The following is a 17,350-nucleotide window of genomic DNA, read 5'->3' as shown; positions in this document are numbered from 1 at the left end:
AAAATGAGGATGTAACACTATTTATATTTTGATAAATGTTCCCTAAACTATTAATATTAAATTGTCCCCTGAATATGATGAGAATAGTACATGGTTTGATATAGTTGTGTGCATGCCTATTATTTATATCATTCTAAATAATTAAATGTGATCATGACTTTTTATTTTCTCTTTATTAATTGAATGATAATTATTTATTTCTGAGTGGAGTGGCATAAATAATATTTTTTTACTATCTTGAGTGGTATTTCTGATTTTTTCTCAATTATTATTTTTATGTCAATTACCCCAGATATTTTAAAAGATCGATGGCAAATGAACACAAATAAATAGTTCATAGCGTATTTATAAAATAATATTAATTCAAAAGTGTTTTGAACCACTTTTCATACTTAAAGGACAACTTATTGAACCCTTTTTAAATTTCGAAGGGCGTGTAAATAGATGATATAAAGTTTAAGATACATTTAAGAAATTAATCTTATTTTTTCAAATTATCTTAAAATTAAATGTTGACTTTTATATGGTTGCTAGCATAGCTTAATGGTAATTACACACCTAACTTTACTATAAAGTGAAGAGTTCGAATCCTCTCATTTCTAATTTTAAAAAAAAAAATGTTTACTTTATGAGTTTCAAAGTATAACTCTAATGAAAAGTAGATATAAAATTTAAATAACATTATAGATCGAAGCACAAAATACATATCAAATCCAATGATATTTTTTTTGCTGAGTGTTTATCAACATAGCTGATGTCTAACAGTTCTCTTCCTGATCTTGGACTTTTTAAATATGGAATAATACCTAACGAACAAGGTTTAAATTAGGCCGAGTATCCCTTATAACGTCTACTTTGTTTTTTTTTTTTTTCTGGGAAAATAGACAAATATTTTTTAAGTATATAGGATTGAATTTTATCATTTACTCTTAATTAATATCCTTTTTAGTTAAATAATTATAGTAGTCAAAAGAGATAAATTAAGAGTAAGGAATAAAAATTCAGACTGATACACTCTAAAAGTATGTTTTAAAATTTTCCCTTGTTTTTTTTTCTTTTAAGGATTAAAGTATAATTATTTACCTACAATATAATTTTAAATAAATTGATACTTGATAAATTAATGACCTGGATTAAATAATATTTTAGTCAATCCTGACTCGGTTCTAAGAATATATCTCAATTAATTAATAAATTTTTATGGTTCAACACTCTTACTCCATATAAATTCTCAACAAAAGTCATATTTTCCGATTTGATGAACAAGGCATATATAGAAATGGCATTCTTTTGGGCACGTTTGTAGGGAATTTGAGAGACTAGAGACGAGGTAGCAAAAAGGATGGAAGAAAGAATTCCAACCTCAAAAAATGAAAATAAAAAATAAAAATAAAAGGGGGTCAAAATCGAAGCCACGAGCAACGGTCATGTGTCCGAAACTAGTCCCCCCATTGAGACATAGACGCCCATATTTTGGCGCCAAACGTGGATTTAGCATCACATTACAGTTAGCTAAAGAACATCAGGAGAAAATATATACAGGAAATTGAGTTAGTGAAATCCTTTTCTGAGACAAACAAAGAAAGAAAGATAGATAGAGAGAGAGAGATATATATATATATAGAGAGAGAGAGAGAGAGAGAGAGAGAGAGAGAATGGCACAAGAACAACCCAAGAGGCCCTCCAAAGAAGAAGAGATGATGAAGAAAGAAGAAACAAACAGTGAAAGATTCAGATTCAATGCCCAAGCGCCCGAATTCGTGCCGAGAACGAAAACCCAGATGCCGGTTTCGGGCTATTTCCACCCTTGCTTTCATATTCTTGGAGGGTCTGCTGATTCCCCTGACTGGCTTTTTGTTGAAGACCATGACCCACCTTCTTATTGGATCTCCAATCTCAATATTTCCTTGCCCAACAATTCCTCCAAGAATGCCCTCCCTGATGATCTTCAGCATAAGATCATTAAACAGGTGATGATGGTGTGGATGATATTTTCAATTTCACCCTCTTTTAACCTAACCTTAGCCTTTCCATTCCATCTTCAGTTTTACCTTGGTTTACTTGATCATGTCTTGTGAATGATCATTCACAGGTTTTTTAGCTTCACTTGTGGTTCTTTTTGTCTCATTTTATGTTTAGGCTTAGGTTTGAATTGAGCTTGTTTAGCTATTTGTATTGTGAAGAAAAATGATCTAACCCACCAAAAAAAAAAAAAAAAAAGGTTGTCAGCTGTCACCTAATAAAAACTGCAAAAATTTCAACGGATGACATGGTTTTATAGCCTCGTCCAACAGTTGAAAAACACGAAGCATTTCATCCCAAAAAAGAAAATGACATTATTGTACAAAGTTTGTACAGTGTTGGTAATACCAAATTGAACCTTGAATTTGTACATAAATGTATGCTTTCTTCTTGTCCGTAAAGTTCATTGGATTGATAGTCATTTATATGCTCTAGTTCTCTGTGCACTTTGAAGGGATTGTATGCAACCATTAAATCTACTTTTATAAAAATTGGCTATAATGCATCCATGATCGCATTTATGGGATCATCATTTTCCAACTCTCAATATATTATCAGACGAACATTTTTTTTATAAATCTTAGATAATGTACTTGGATCAATACTACAATATTCCTTATATCTATTAGTATTCCTATATTTTTATTTTTTTTTATCAGCTGTAGAATTTCAAGATAGTCTCTGTATATGAAACAGGTGGAATACCAATTCAGTGACACAAGTCTGCTTGCAAATGAAACTTTGGCCAAACACACAAGTAAAGATCCTCAAGGTTATGGTAAGTACTTATATTGAAAACTTGTATTCAGTTTTTATTTATTTATTTATTTATTTATTTATTACATTACTATTTTTCTCTTGTAAAAAATACTCACATTCAAGCATATTTTGGATTTGTAACAGTTCCTATATCTGTCATTGCTTCCACAAAAAAGATCAAGTCTCTTACCACTAACAACAATGTGCTCGCTCAAGCGCTTCGATCCTCTTCAAAGCTTGTAAGTTGTTAACTTGTTAAATCATATTGGTTGATTAGCTGTTCAATTGCTTGATCTTTGATGATGATGATCACGAGTTTATACTTTTGTTTGGTGATCATTTGTTGAAGGCGGTAAGCAATGACGGGAAGAAAGTTAAACGAAAGCACCCTTTTACGGAGAAAGATAGAGAGGGATTGCAGGTAAAAAGACATGAACGGTCCAAATTCCTAAAGTATTTATTTGGAATTTTATGTTGGTAAAAAGATCCAACTCTTCTTGTTTTGCAGTCTCGTACGGTTGTGGCTGAGAATTTGCCTGAAGATCATTCTCATCAGAATCTCGAGAAAATATTTCGCGTCGCGGGAAGGTTTGATCTTTGACACATCAGCCCTATCTTTTGCTCATCTTAGTAATATCAAATCCTACGTCCAATTCTTAATGTCCCAATTAATAGAATGAATCCAAATTTTAAGATGATATAACATGAATACATTGGTAGGACATGAATTAAGACCCTTAATGTTAAACTTTTGAGAAAACATCTACTTCTAAACCATACTGATTTCAAGTTTTCATCAACAGTGTGAAAACTGTCCGAGTATGCCATCCTCAAGAATCAAATTCTTCTCGTTCTAAAGGCGATTTCTTGGTCAGCAACAAGGTAAAATATCATTTTACAACCCTCTTTTTCTTCTCCAAAGTTTTCAAATAGCAAGATCACTTTAATGAAATGTCTTGCTTACATTTCTCCCTTTTCATTCCCTCTGTTTGATTCTTCAAAGCTCCACGCGCTCGTGGAGTACGACACAACGGAAATGGCTGAGACAGCGGTATGTTAGTTTTAATATAGTTGAGAGTTTCAAACTTTTCTCTATTAGCTTCATCTACATGTGTCAATTATGTACATTTTTCTTTGTTATCTGTTATCCACCAGGTAGAGAAGTTAAATGATGAAAGGAACTGGAGAAAAGGTCTCCGAGTAAGGTTGCTGCTAAGATGCTCGGTATGCAAATTAGTTTCAATTCTATGTCTCTTGAAATATGTCTAAGGAAATCTTTTCTTTTGATATAAGGGAAATGCTGCTCATTACCATCATGCAAATATTTGTGTAGCCAAAATCCGTCTTGAAGAACCGAAGATCGGAATTCGATGGCATCTTAGACGCTGATGATGCACCCCTCACTGAATCTGCAGAAGACGCATTTCATTCAAGCCAAAGAGAATCCATCACTGAGACTAATGTAAGAAGTTCCTTGCGTTAAAAGCCCTGGCTTGCTTTTACATACTCATATATCATCTCACCAAACAACATATTCTCCATTCCAATCTGATGCATTTCATCCAAGATTTGGTTATGCTTTTACACCACCTAAAAGCACTTCTACAACAATTTCGGGCCCATTTTTATGTTTAGTAAACAAGTAGAAATGTAAGTATGGAAGAATTTTTCCCCGTATGCTTTTATAGTTATTTTGATAAACTAACACTATGTTTGGTAGGAGGAAGATATAGAGAGAAGGAGAGTGGTGGAGGAGAGGGTGAATCTATTGTTTGATTAGAGAGAGGAGAGGAGAGAGAGAGTTTTCTTCTGAGCCCATGAATTTGGTCATTCTATTAATGAAAAGATTCAACCAATCCACCTAAATTTAAGTTAGAAATACTATTTTACCCTTCAAAAGAAATTGTGAACAAATAGTATAATGCAAAATATAATAATTAGATAAATAGCTATGATCCATTATTTTAACTATTCTCCCTTTATTAAACAATACAAATGATTATTATAATCCTCTTCATCTTTCATATTATATATTTTCAATTCCTCTAACTTTCTCCATCTTTCATACTCTTCATCTCTCCTGCCAAATAAAATTAGAGTGTAACGGGTGTTTGGGGTTGCTGTAGATTGTTCTATGATTAATTAGCACACTTTTTCTTTAAATGGAAAATGTGTTTGGAAAAGGTTAGATGTTTTAAAGCATCATTTTGAAAATCACCTCGCCTTTAATCTCTTTCCAAAATTGCCATTAATTTTTAAACTTTTATTTCTAGTTCAACTTTTATTACAAGTACTACCTTGGAAAGTAGAAGCATGCTTCTTTAAAAGTATAATGATTCCAAACTGGACTTAAAATTCCGCCGAGAATCTGACATCACAATTGTTTTGTAGGGTGAAGAGAGTTCAACTGGACAGAAGAAGGGATGGGGACGGGTGCGGGGAAAGGCCCAGGGACGGGCTTCGAACCACATTGGACGAGGGCTGCTTGCCCCATCTCCACAATCAAGCAATGGTAACCAGGGTGAAGTGTCTCCCAAACAGAGTCCCAAGGGTCCAAGAATGCCAGATGGAACTAGGGGCTTCACCATGGGAAGAGGAAAGCCATTAAGAACCTAAGATCTAGCACCAATACTACAATTTTTTTTGAGTCAAGGGCCTGCTTGATTTATGAGTTCAAACCAGTGATTTTTTATTTTGATTTTTAAGATTTAAATTTTTTATGAGAAAAAAACACTGTAATAGAATTAAAACTATTAATTTAAATATATAAAATAAACAACCTCAGAGTGTCGGTTCACAACCTTGTTTTGTTTTTTGCATCTTAGTTACTACTTATTAGTAAATATCTCTATCTCTTCGAAGAAGCTTTGGAACAGAATGATTTGTTTTAAGTAGATGCACATTTTAAAAGTTTTGATTAATAATAAGAAATGTAATTGTATAGTTATAAGATACTATAGCATGTCATAGATTATTAAGAGTAAAATCATGAAAATTGTGTCATTTTTTCCGCTTCATCAAATATCGTAAAATTTAGTTGTCTAAATAATGAAATTTGAGTGTTTACGTTTCTCTTTTTCTCTAGGAAATCCATTATATCAAGTGCACTTTTATTCTTATATTTTGTGGTGAACTTTTTCTATTTTACAGAGAGAAACAATCATACAAGAAGTTATTAGCAACTATGACATCAATCTTTAGAATGAGAGAACTAAGTTCGCTGATTCGAGTTGTTAATTTAAGTTGATATGTGACTTTATGTGAGAACTTTTTACTGTAGCAAAAAAGTTAAATGTGATTGTTTTTTAGAGTGTTTTACTGTAGCAAAACTTGAATTTTAAACTCAAATCGGTGCAATGAATAAGCCGAAATCAAACATTTTTGCTTGTGTTGAAATTTACCTTTTGATTCTAAACAAAGAAAAATAAAATTAAATAAAAAAATCGTGACATTCTTTGCCAACATCAACACGAAAACTCGTAGTCCTGCACCAAATTTTAGCATTATATCTTTGTCTTTTTAACTCAACGACAATATAGAATTAGGCCATTTTCAAGTATTCTGTGAGAACAGAAGAGATCTCCTATTTGTTTAGATTAATAATTGCTTAAGAGACTTTGAAATCGAATGGCCTATTAGCTCAGTTGGTTTCGTCGTGCTAATAACGCGAAGGTCGCAGGTTCGAAACCTGCATGGGCCAATCCCTTGTTTTTACCGTGTTCCGCAAACGACAACAATTCCCTGATGATCAACAGAATTTCGGTGTACATATAAGTAAATATATATAATATATATGCGCGTGTATTTCATCTATTCTTTTTCCTCCTTTCTTCTTTCTTTTGCAAGTGGAAGCAGGTGTAGAAATTAAATTACATGGTTAGAATATTGGGTACTCCTTTCCTCCCATATTTGACTAAAATCACATTACGTAGTACTTACACCAGTATATCACACAAATCATTAAATTAAGGGTTTTTTTTTTTTTTTTTTTTTTTTTAGCTTTTTGCTCCTAGTGGGGTTTGTATTTTACAGTAGCTTAATTAGCACTCAAATCTGACATATAAAAAATTCCTCAAATCTGACATATAAAAAATTTTTCCTAGTCGGTTTTTTTTTTTTTTTTTTTTTTGAAAGGATCCTAGTCGGTTTTTGTGTTATAATATATTGCAACATTTAAATTTTTTTTTTTAAGGCATGCCAAGGCTTCTTATTTTCCACTACATTTCCAACCCTTTTTTCCCATCAAGAATGAAGATAATATAATAATTCCATAGACTGCATGGTGTTGATTTGTTGCTTATAGAAATCTCTTTTTAATTTGTCTTTCTTTTCTTTCCAGTATGGTAATCTTTTCTTCTTCAGAGCAATATAGTTATCTAGATGACTTTCAGTACTTATACATCATTGATGCTTGGCATATTCATGTATTCGAAGACGTTGAATTTAGTTCTTGTAATATAAAAACAAGAGAAATCCCTATCTACAATCGTATGATTCGTATCTTCCTTTATTTTCCTTCAAACCCTATTATACTATACTTTTTTAGAAGTAAATGATCACTATGTTTCTTTGCTTTTTTATTTTTTATTTTTTTTTCACAACATATATATACTGAATTACTCTGAACTCTTGTGTTTCGCCTTTTCCACTTCATGACTCAGCATCAACAAGGTTAACTACTACATGCACATAAACTCAAGCCGATTTGCTATCTTAAAGAAATTAAAATTGGTTATATTTTGCATTTTCTTAAAAAGGGTTATATGAGTCAAAGATGGTGTGCAGTGACATAAATCACCTACAATGACGACATTCTCCCGTGGCTTGAATCCCTCGCGAGGTGAAGTGTCAATATTATCTGACTCGAACTCAAAATCTTGTTAACAAAAACGATTAGCTCTATAAATAACCAGTGATATTTGAAATTGTTAGCCAAAGCAATATCAATCTTGGAATTAGAACATCTCATGTTATAGGTTTTAGTTCCCGAGCAGCTCTCGGATTTAGGAATCTATGAGTTAGTCAACAGTAAAGTTAGGGTTTCGTTTGCTTTCCTTATAGCTTGTTGGTTGGCAATTTTATTGTTTGGTGGAGGCTACCATTCGAAGTGCAATCATACTTGTAATATGCCTAAGTGCTGGTAAAACTATCTATTTTAATAAGCCCTTTTTCCAGTGAGAGTTGCACACTTGTACTTCCACTGGTAAAGATTATTGAACTTTATTATGAATGATGGTGGCTTATCCCTACAATTGACTAACTTAGAAGTTGTTTGCATGTCCTTTATAAATATAAATATATATATATATATATATATATATATGTGTGTGTGTGTGTGTGTGACCAAAACCTATGCACCATTGATATGTTTAGTTATTTCTATCACGTGTATGTATATATATTCTTTATATGCAAAATATTCCTTGGCTAAGAAAGATAGTGGATTCCAAGTTGACGAGCAGCATCTATAATAATCGATTATGATGAATTGTAGCTTATATTATATATGCAGAAAACCGCACATTTTATGACGACTAGTGGGTTTTCTTTGTTTTTTCTCTACTCAGTATTCACTTTCTTTTTGGCAGAAAAACAAGGCTAAGATATCTGGAATCCTACTTAAAGAAAGATTTTGAGATCGTACTTAGAATTTGTTAGACTTTGAGGCACACATAATGGTGCATAGTCTAAGAGTTAATGCCTAAATTTTATTAAAAATAAAATCCATGAGGTGTGAAAAGGGATGGTATCCTATTGAAAATATTATAGAATATTTCCTATATCTTAACGAATTGAGTAATCGGTTAACTTACTCTCCAACGAATAATAAGAGAGATACTTTTATATTTTGTGCTTAGTCCCTTTATGATAGGTGTGGCTATAAGTGGCTAGATAGCAATGTTAGAAATGGTGCTCTAAAAGCATGAGATGTAATAGGATATTTATTATTTATTTAATAAAAGAGTTTATTCATTATTTTATGTGCATATATTATTGAATATTTTATGAATATCATTGAAAATTCTATGAATATTTATGTGACCTTAAATATTATATTTAAGTGTTATATGCGAGAGGATAATATTTAAGGATAATAATTAAAACAATGTTCGTAATGAATTTAATTAAAGTTTAGAATCTTTAATTAAAAAATTACTAATACATATCATTCCCATTTAGAATGGAATGGAGTTATCCGCACTGTTAATATGACAGATATTGAATGAGTGTATTACACATAATGAGATTGTATAGAATCGAGACACGCACACAATATGAATTTCTGATGTTTTTCGTTAAGCATAGAAATTCTAATTGAGTCTATCAATGATTATATATAGAACGATCTTAATCCTGAGTTATTAACAGACTCCTATTTATAGATTTGTATTTTTTGATTTGCTCAGTACATATTTCGATATGTTGAAACCTATTTCTTGTATTTTAGAGACATGATGAAGTAGGTAGCCGAGAATGTTAATATACAAGATGAAATCCATTCCTTGTTAAGAAAGACGCAGACAAATAATTCTCTTGAGAATTGATACGATAATTGGATTAGTAGGAGATCCGATTCATAAATTTGTTTTATGAATCACTGTCCATTAGAGAATCAATGGTACTCAATGATAAAGATGTAATTAGAGAGGTTAGCGGATTTCACCTAGCTCTAATTATGAATTATTGATGGAAGATTGATCTATATGTAATGACTATATCAAATGGACTCTTCACATTTTAGAAGTAAATTATATCTATAATTATGAGAGTGCAATTCCAAGTTTATAGTAGAGTAACTTTTAGAATTAATAGAATTAATTAATTAATTAAAGAGTTTTAATTAATTATTAATTTTATTAGAGCTAAGAATTATAGGTCCATGAGTTCTTGCGTCGTCCTTGTAATCTTACAAGACACTAACAACAAAATGAGAATTTTAAAAGTATGTAATTCTAAATAGAAAACTCAAGAATAATTAATTGAGAATTAATTATAAATTAATGTGATTATTTAAATTTGAATTTTTGAAATACACATGTGGAGGAGTCCACATGGTGTACACGCCCAGCACTGTGAGAATCCATCTGGGATTCAGTTGCTTGCTCTCTAAGTTAGCCAATTGACTTATTTGATAAGTTGTCCAATTGGAATTCAAATTAAAATAAGTTTGACTTTAATTAGAATTAGAATTTGAATCAAAATTAGACTGTAAGATAAAGGAGAACTTTTTCTCCTTCATTTTCTGTAATTTGCGCCAACCACAGGGGAATATATATTTGTAGTGGCCAGCCCTATAGGATGAGAGAGAGAGAGAGAGAGAGAGGATTTTGCTTCCAAAATAAAATAAAAGTGGGAAATAATTATCAAGTTTTATCTTGGAGATAAAGTTTTGACTTCTTCTGTGAGTCTGACAGCTACTCTATAAATTGGAGATTGTAGAAAATTAGAGAACACAATTTTTGCTCTCCCTAGCAATTGTGGCCGGTTTTATAAAGTAAGGAAATGGTGCTCGTGGAAAACTTCAATGTTTGAGTGTTAATCTCGTTTTGTTTCAGGTGTGCCCTTAGACGTAGACTCAAGGAATTGACGAGAAAGATTTGGGTATTCTAAACAAGCTTGGAGTGAGGAACGTTCGTGGTCAAAGAACTCAAGTTATCGACCTAATTGTTTGCTAGGTAAATTTAGTCATAAATTAATTTGATTAATTTATTCGTGTATAAATTGATGTATTCTATAGAGTCTCTCAAAAGTGTATTAAAATTTTTGTTATACACTATCCACTAGATATACGCTTCCACATAGAAAATCGTTTTCAAAACTAACAACCAAGACACAAACTAAGAGCATGACAGAAATGTGTTTAATCTCTCTCTCTCTCTCTCTCTCTGAGTCTTCTATAAGTTCTTGAGTCATGGATTATTTGTAGTTGACTCACACCGAAAGCAATCAAGGATATGATGATGAACGTGGTTGTGGAGGATCGTGAGTTGGAGCATGAAGATCACGTTTATAAATTGTGAGGTTATTCCGTGACGAACCCTATATCAAAGTTAAATTGGAGAATCCGATCTGAAACCACCGTCGCTTCGACACATGTAGTTGGTGGTATGCTATCCTTAAGAATTAAACGTTTTCAATTGCTCAAAGCTTCATTATAGTAATGAATATGTAGAACACAATTAATTGATCAATTAATTTGGCCAGAATAAACAATATTCTAAGGAAAGATTTAATAGCTAAGACTATAGCAAAATAACGAGTTGATCTTTTATTTTATTTATTTAATTTTGAATAAATGAGCTCATCTTTTATCTGTATTTAGCATTGCTCTTATCGTTATATATATGTTCTCTTAGAATTCTATATCTGTGGAGAAGTGAGATATGGTTGTCAAATTATAATTCAACATGTGCAGCAATTGGGGAACAATCTGAAGTGTCACAAATAGTTCAATGCGCATGCTTATGGGTTGAAAGTTAAGTTTTGCGCATTAACTTTTTTTTTTTGGCTGCTAAAAAATATTGCCATTAATAACTTAACTTTATGAAAAAAAGGACTCAAACTTTAGTACTATTCAAAGGTTTCTGCACCAATGTATCTAAAGCTATTACTGATTTTGATAGTGTACTAAGAACCTCTCTAATGTAATGTTATAATTTAAGTGCAAAAAACACTCTTTAATATAATATTATTTGTTATGTTAAATTTATCATATATTATACTTTGTGGTAAAGTTCCCACCAAGTATATCATTGAAAATTTGCACTTAATTTTTACTGATTAGTATGGTTACTTTTTTATTTTAATCATTACAACTTTTGCTTAATTTTTTAAATTGTTTTAAAATTATAAATTTACTTTTACAATTATTTAAAAAAGTAGATTTTAGCATTTCAAACTATAGCATTATACATTGAGCATAAATAAAAATAACATATTTTATTATATTATTTAATGTTAAATATACAATTAACAATGGTCTGTTTCAAGTTTGAGGTACCTTGATAATGCAATCACTGTGTACATCGACCCGAAGCAGAGCAAATCAAGTCTCTCTCTAACATACTTTCTCAATCATCACAAAAAATAAGACAAAAGTAACTAAATTGGTGACATCATCCGTACTTAGCTCTCTTATATGATCACTTAACAAAATGAATATTTTAGTTTTATAGTTGCCCATTAGCTAATTCCCAAACCATAATGGTATTGCCACTCAAGAGAATACCCAATGGATTCACTTGGATTTTTCTACTTTGTTTTTGCCTATAAATCGTCACAAAGCTCCCACAAAATGCCATCAGAATCAGCACTTCAGCAATTAGCCTAATCTAATATTCACACTCACTAAGCATGGCTCACAAAACATACTTCAGCTTCCCCAAAATTCCTTTCTATGTGTTCCTGCTTTTCTTTCCCTTTGTTCAAGTGCACCCTGTGGCTTATAGCCAGCTCGATTACCGATTTTACGACTGGTCGTGCCCGCGCTTGCAGATGATTGTTAGGAACAATGTCTGGGCAGCCATTAGAAACGACGCCAGAATTGCTGCATCCCTTCTTCGGTTGCACTTCCATGATTGCATTGTGGATGTAACTTCTCTAATTTTCTTCAACTTTTTATCGACTTTCCATGAATAATATACCTCAAACCCTTTCTAGCTAGTAAGTACTATCATTGCCAAAAGAAATAGATGGAAAAAAAAAATCACATAGCAAATTGATATTATACTAGTTTTGTAATATTAGTTGTCCTATATAATTAATTGGCTTGTGTATAATTGAAAAAGAGAAGAAAAGAGCAAAATGAATAGTTGGGTGCATATTCTCGTTTTAGTTTTATTGGTAAAGAAGTATATAACTGTAAACAAGCAAGCATGAAAACGTTCCGTGATATTTGAGCTATGTTTTCCATGCGGCTTTCTTTACGGTAGAACCCCTTAAATATTTCCACCAGTAGAATTAAATGCTGCTTTTAATCGTTAGATTAAATTTTTAACGGCTAGATCTGCATAAGAAATAATTTTGTGCGTACGTTATAAATTTTTTTAATGTGGATCTGTACAAATCTAACCGTTGAAATTTTAATCTAACAGTTAAAAACAGCGTTTTTGGATTCCGCCGTATAATTTACCTTTTCATATATACATGACATGCATGGATTTAGATGTGAGATATATTTCATGCTACATGCACACCAAATGGCAATATGCTATTAGTTGCCTTCCTAAGTGGAAAATGATGATTAATTTGAGATAGAATTTCATTTTATGCCAAAAAAAAAAAAAAAAAAACATTATTCTTTCAAACAAACGCTACACGACCCGATTGAAATTCTCCTTCCTTTCCATATTTTCCTGACTTAATTTTTCCTCGTAAAAGGTTGGTCTAAAATACCAATACAAGTATAGAATCATAACCTTGAATTAGTTGATAACCATTTTTGGTCCTTGTAGGGATGTGATTCCTCGGTGCTTCTTGATGACACAGAAGATTTCCAAGGCGAAAAGAACGCTTTTCCAAATCGGAATTCACTCCGAGGCTTCGATGTCATCGACAGGATAAAAGCAGATGTTGAAAACTTTTGTGTTCCACAAACTGTTTCATGCACTGATATTCTCACCCTGGCAGCTAGAGAAGCTGTTGGTCTGGTAATTTCCCACCTCTCACTGGTCTAATTTCATTTTTAATCCCCGAACTATAAGTTAGATCCCAATTTATCCATGACTTTTAAAACGTCACATGTTAAGAATTAGACGTCATAATTTTATATAATTGAGAGCAATAAAAACATAAAAAAAGAAATTAAAACGAACACAGAAAATTCGTCTCAATATGAGACTACGTTCTTTCTTAACTGTGGATTCTTCTGCATAAGGCAATAATGGTCACGGTATAATTAGACTCTACAGTTTAGCAGAACGAGTCCTAAATCTATCAAATTATCAAATTAGCAGAACGAGTCCCTTTCTTATCAATTGTTTCCCACCAATTCATGCGTAGTCTTCATGTGTTGTTTTTATTGTCGAGATTTTAACAGTTCAACGAATAAAAAGATTAACTACAAAAAATTTTGATAGATCATAAACCTGTTCTATGGCATTTTAAAAGGAAGGGCCAAAATAAGATTTGACCAATTATGATAGAAAAAAAAAATATTGTTAACGCTAAATATAGAATTAAGCTGAAATTAATGTTTTTTCATAATTTTCTCATGAAAGTCTAATCTTCTGGTTAATTTTAGTCCGGTGGGCCTTTTTGGCCCGTCTTATTAGGGCGACGAGATGGGACAACGGCAAGTCAGCAATCAGCAAATCAGCAAATACCATTTCCATCTGATTCTCTAAAGACCATCACTGCCAAATTCACAGCAAAGGGTCTTGACTTGAAAGATGTTGTTGTCCTCTCAGGTAGTTAGTTCTTCCTCTAATTTTTCTTGACTAACACAATTTTTTCAAGTAAGTTCAAAGCATAAAACTTACATTTGAAAGCAACAAACCACCTCCGAGAAAATCGTGATAAACATCGGGATAAATTTTATCATGACTATTGATTTGCATTCGTTTCAAAATTCCGTGTAAACCATAAAATTAAAATTACTTTTGTTCCTTTAATAAGTTATACTTTAGTTTCGTGACATGTCGCGAAACTGTTTTTTCATGTTGTGTATCAATTTTCTTGTGTAATAAACTAGACTAATCCAATTATTCTATGGCTTTCTTTATACATTAGGAGCACACACCATAGGTTTTGCCCAGTGCTTCACTTTCAAGTCGAGGCTATTCAACTTCAAAGGTTCAGGCAATCCAGACCCATCACTTGATCCTTCTGTCCTCTCAAGCTTGCAATCCACGTGTCCGAACATCGATTCTTCAAATACCAATCTTGCCCCTCTTGATTCCCACAGCACCTTCAGATTTGACAATACCTATTATGGTAATGTCATCAAAAAGACAGGGCTTCTACAATCTGATCAGGCATTATTGGATGACCCAAGGGCAGCTGCATTGGTGAATTCCTATAGCAACAATCCATTTCTCTTCTCTAGAGACTTTGCAGCTTCCATGGTGAAGCTCGTTAATGTTGGAATACTCACAGGGCAAGATGGGGAAATCAGAGAGAAATGTGGCTCTGTCAACTACTAAAGTTTAATGTAGGATCAGCTTCTTGTATCACATGGGAGTATGTAATCTTAGTTACTTTATGGTGTATTGGTGGAGCTATCCTTAATTCTTGTATAGTACTTATAAATAATGCATCCTTGTTTTTGTCCATTTTCATGGTTTTGATTTCTGTTTTGTGGAGTCACATTGCTCCACATATAATGGGTCCATGAAATATTGTCGCTTCTGGTATGTTTTTAGGTAGAAAGATATGGGGACCTACCGGATTAGTTTCTAATCATTTGATGTTGTTAAAATCACATCACATTTAAAAAAATGTAAAATATATAATTTTTTATATAAATTTAACGGTTAAAAATTAAAAAACTACCGATAGTTTATTTTTTTTAATCCAAGCAGAGAAACTCTAAAAAATATATTCTCTAACGTTATTATAAAAGAAGGATCTTTTTATGTCGGGGTCTCATTTCGATAGTGTCTGTTTTTAACTGTTAAATCTGATCAAGATTACATCAAAATAATATATATATATATATATAACAGTTTCTCATATCAAAATATATATATATATATAGTTTTTAATATATATTACAGTTAAAAAGAGATAACTACATGTAGTTTATTTTTTCAAGACCTACTATAAAAATCTTCACAAAATAAACTTGATATGACCTTTTTCTCAATGGGTCCATTTTTCTATAAGATTGTTGATTTTGTATTACCCCAGTTAAATTATTGTTTATTTGGTAAATGATCGTTAAACTTTTCATAATTATTGATAATTTACTAACTAAATTTTTAATTTGATAAATTACTCCTTAAAATCGATTACATCTGTTAAAATTTTAATAAGAATGATATCTTATACGTTATGTGAGCTCGTTTGAAAAACGAAATTGAAATTTTAAACGATAATTAGAGCATGTCATGTGTATGAGAATGTTTCTTTTAAATTTTAACATCATTAATCAATTCAAGAGTATTTTGCATTATTTCACTAAATTCATGGGATAATTTACCACAGCTGGTAAAAATTAACTTACCAACCCGGTCAAAGTTCGAGGAAAATATATTACAAATCTCTTTTTGTTCTCCCTCATAAACCTCAAGGACAAAATATTTCATGTCCTTACATTCGTCGCTAAGAGAGATTTGCTCACTTGACCGAGCATATATGGCACTTCTAAGATCAAGGGATCAAGTGCTTGTGGATTAAGTGTGGTTTTTACATGTTAATCAATTGTAATATGCTAAAGAGATGAGTCATCTACGCACAGCTTTCAGAACGTCTTACAGGTGCCTTGCCAATAGAGACAAGTGATTAAATGCGTGAATATATAGGTGTATTCATCAAAATTCATTGGAGATTTCATTTTTTTATTAAGACAACTCTTAAATGAAATTCAGGTGGAACATTCTATTTTGATTATTAAATTAAGTTTTTAATAATTAGATTTATATATGTGCATATTAAAAATTTACAGCGCGCCGCACAAAATTACTTTCTTTGTAAATCTGACGTTAGAAAAATAATTCAACAGTCAAAATATATTGCCTGTTTAATTTGTTAATTTGAGTTTAAATGTGATTTTATGTGAGAGTATTTTACTGTAATAAAAAAATTAGACGTGACTAATTTTAAAAATTTTTTATTGTAATAAAATTTAAATTTTAATTTCAAATCGATAGAATGAACGAGACCTATTAGTGTTTCATCCATGAGTTTTTAGAGAATTTCACAGTAGAAAAATCCTATTTTTTTCCTAAAAAATTGTATAAAATAAATAAATAAATGAATAAAAGAAAAGCTGATAGATGCCTGACTAACCTATTGTACAACACTGATATCTCTGTCCTTCTCTCTCTCTCTCTCTCTCAAAACACCATTTGCTATCTTTTCCTATCAAACACGGCCTTTTTATTAATTGGATCTGCCAAAACTATTTTCATATGATCATGAACCATCGTTATCATCATCATCGTTGCCAGCATGATCAATCAGCGACACATATACATATATATTCTCTGCTTTCGGATTTGATTCTTCTGCTTTCTGTTGACCATTAAAGCACGTATGCTAGCTTTTTACAACTTTTGAGCACTCAATGTTGTTAACCAATTAAAGTCGTCCACCATGTTTAAAAGGAACTTTAAACATTATATTTAGTAGGGTCGGTAATTTCAGACACGACACGAAAATAATATGAGATAAATAGATTTGAAATGCACGATTATTAATTGAATCGTTAACGGGATGTCACGAATAACACGAAAATAAACAGACTGAATTTGTATCAGCCCGTTTAACACGTTTAATTAAACGTGCCATTATCGGGCCGGAAGGCACGACCCGGACCGGCCCGTTTAATATGCCCAAAATATATATATATTTTTTAGACAAAACCGAAACCCTAAGTCTAAGAAGTGTCTAACAGACTAACACAGTA

The 17,350-nt window shown here is 31.8% G+C and overlaps 2 protein-coding genes and 1 non-coding gene across 3 annotated transcripts; all 3 read left to right on the top strand.

Moving 5' to 3' along the window:
* The first annotated feature begins 1,655 nt into the window (after positions 1–1,655).
* Positions 1,656–5,397, top strand: LOC21410191 (la-related protein 6C). The gene is made up of 10 exons (XM_010109683.1): positions 1,656–1,970; positions 2,719–2,800; positions 2,926–3,020; positions 3,131–3,202; positions 3,290–3,369; positions 3,585–3,663; positions 3,785–3,832; positions 3,937–4,005; positions 4,115–4,243; positions 5,173–5,397. Exons 1-10 carry the CDS (start codon positions 1,656–1,658, stop codon positions 5,395–5,397), a joined length of 1,194 nt encoding a protein of 397 aa, XP_010107985.1.
* A 1,013-nt stretch (positions 5,398–6,410) lies between these two features.
* Positions 6,411–6,481, top strand: TRNAI-AAU. The gene has a single exon. It is a non-coding gene; the product is annotated as a tRNA-Ile (tRNA).
* Positions 6,482–12,102: 5,621 nt separating this feature from the next.
* LOC21410190 (peroxidase 10) lies at positions 12,103–14,941 on the top strand. The gene is made up of 4 exons (XM_010109682.2): positions 12,103–12,372; positions 13,236–13,430; positions 14,024–14,189; positions 14,512–14,941. The coding sequence occupies exons 1-4, from the start codon at positions 12,136–12,138 to the stop codon at positions 14,922–14,924; spliced, it is 1,011 nt and encodes a 336-aa protein (XP_010107984.1). The 5' UTR covers positions 12,103–12,135; the 3' UTR covers positions 14,925–14,941.
* Positions 14,942–17,350: the final 2,409 nt, after the last annotated feature.

Source organism: Morus notabilis, unplaced genomic scaffold, assembly GCF_000414095.1.
Source record: "Morus notabilis unplaced genomic scaffold, ASM41409v2 Scaffold45, whole genome shotgun sequence".
In the NCBI taxonomy this organism is placed as follows: Eukaryota; Viridiplantae; Streptophyta; class Magnoliopsida; order Rosales; family Moraceae; genus Morus; species Morus notabilis.
Note: the sequence above shows the minus strand (reverse complement) of the source record. Positions and strands in the feature narration are given on the sequence as shown.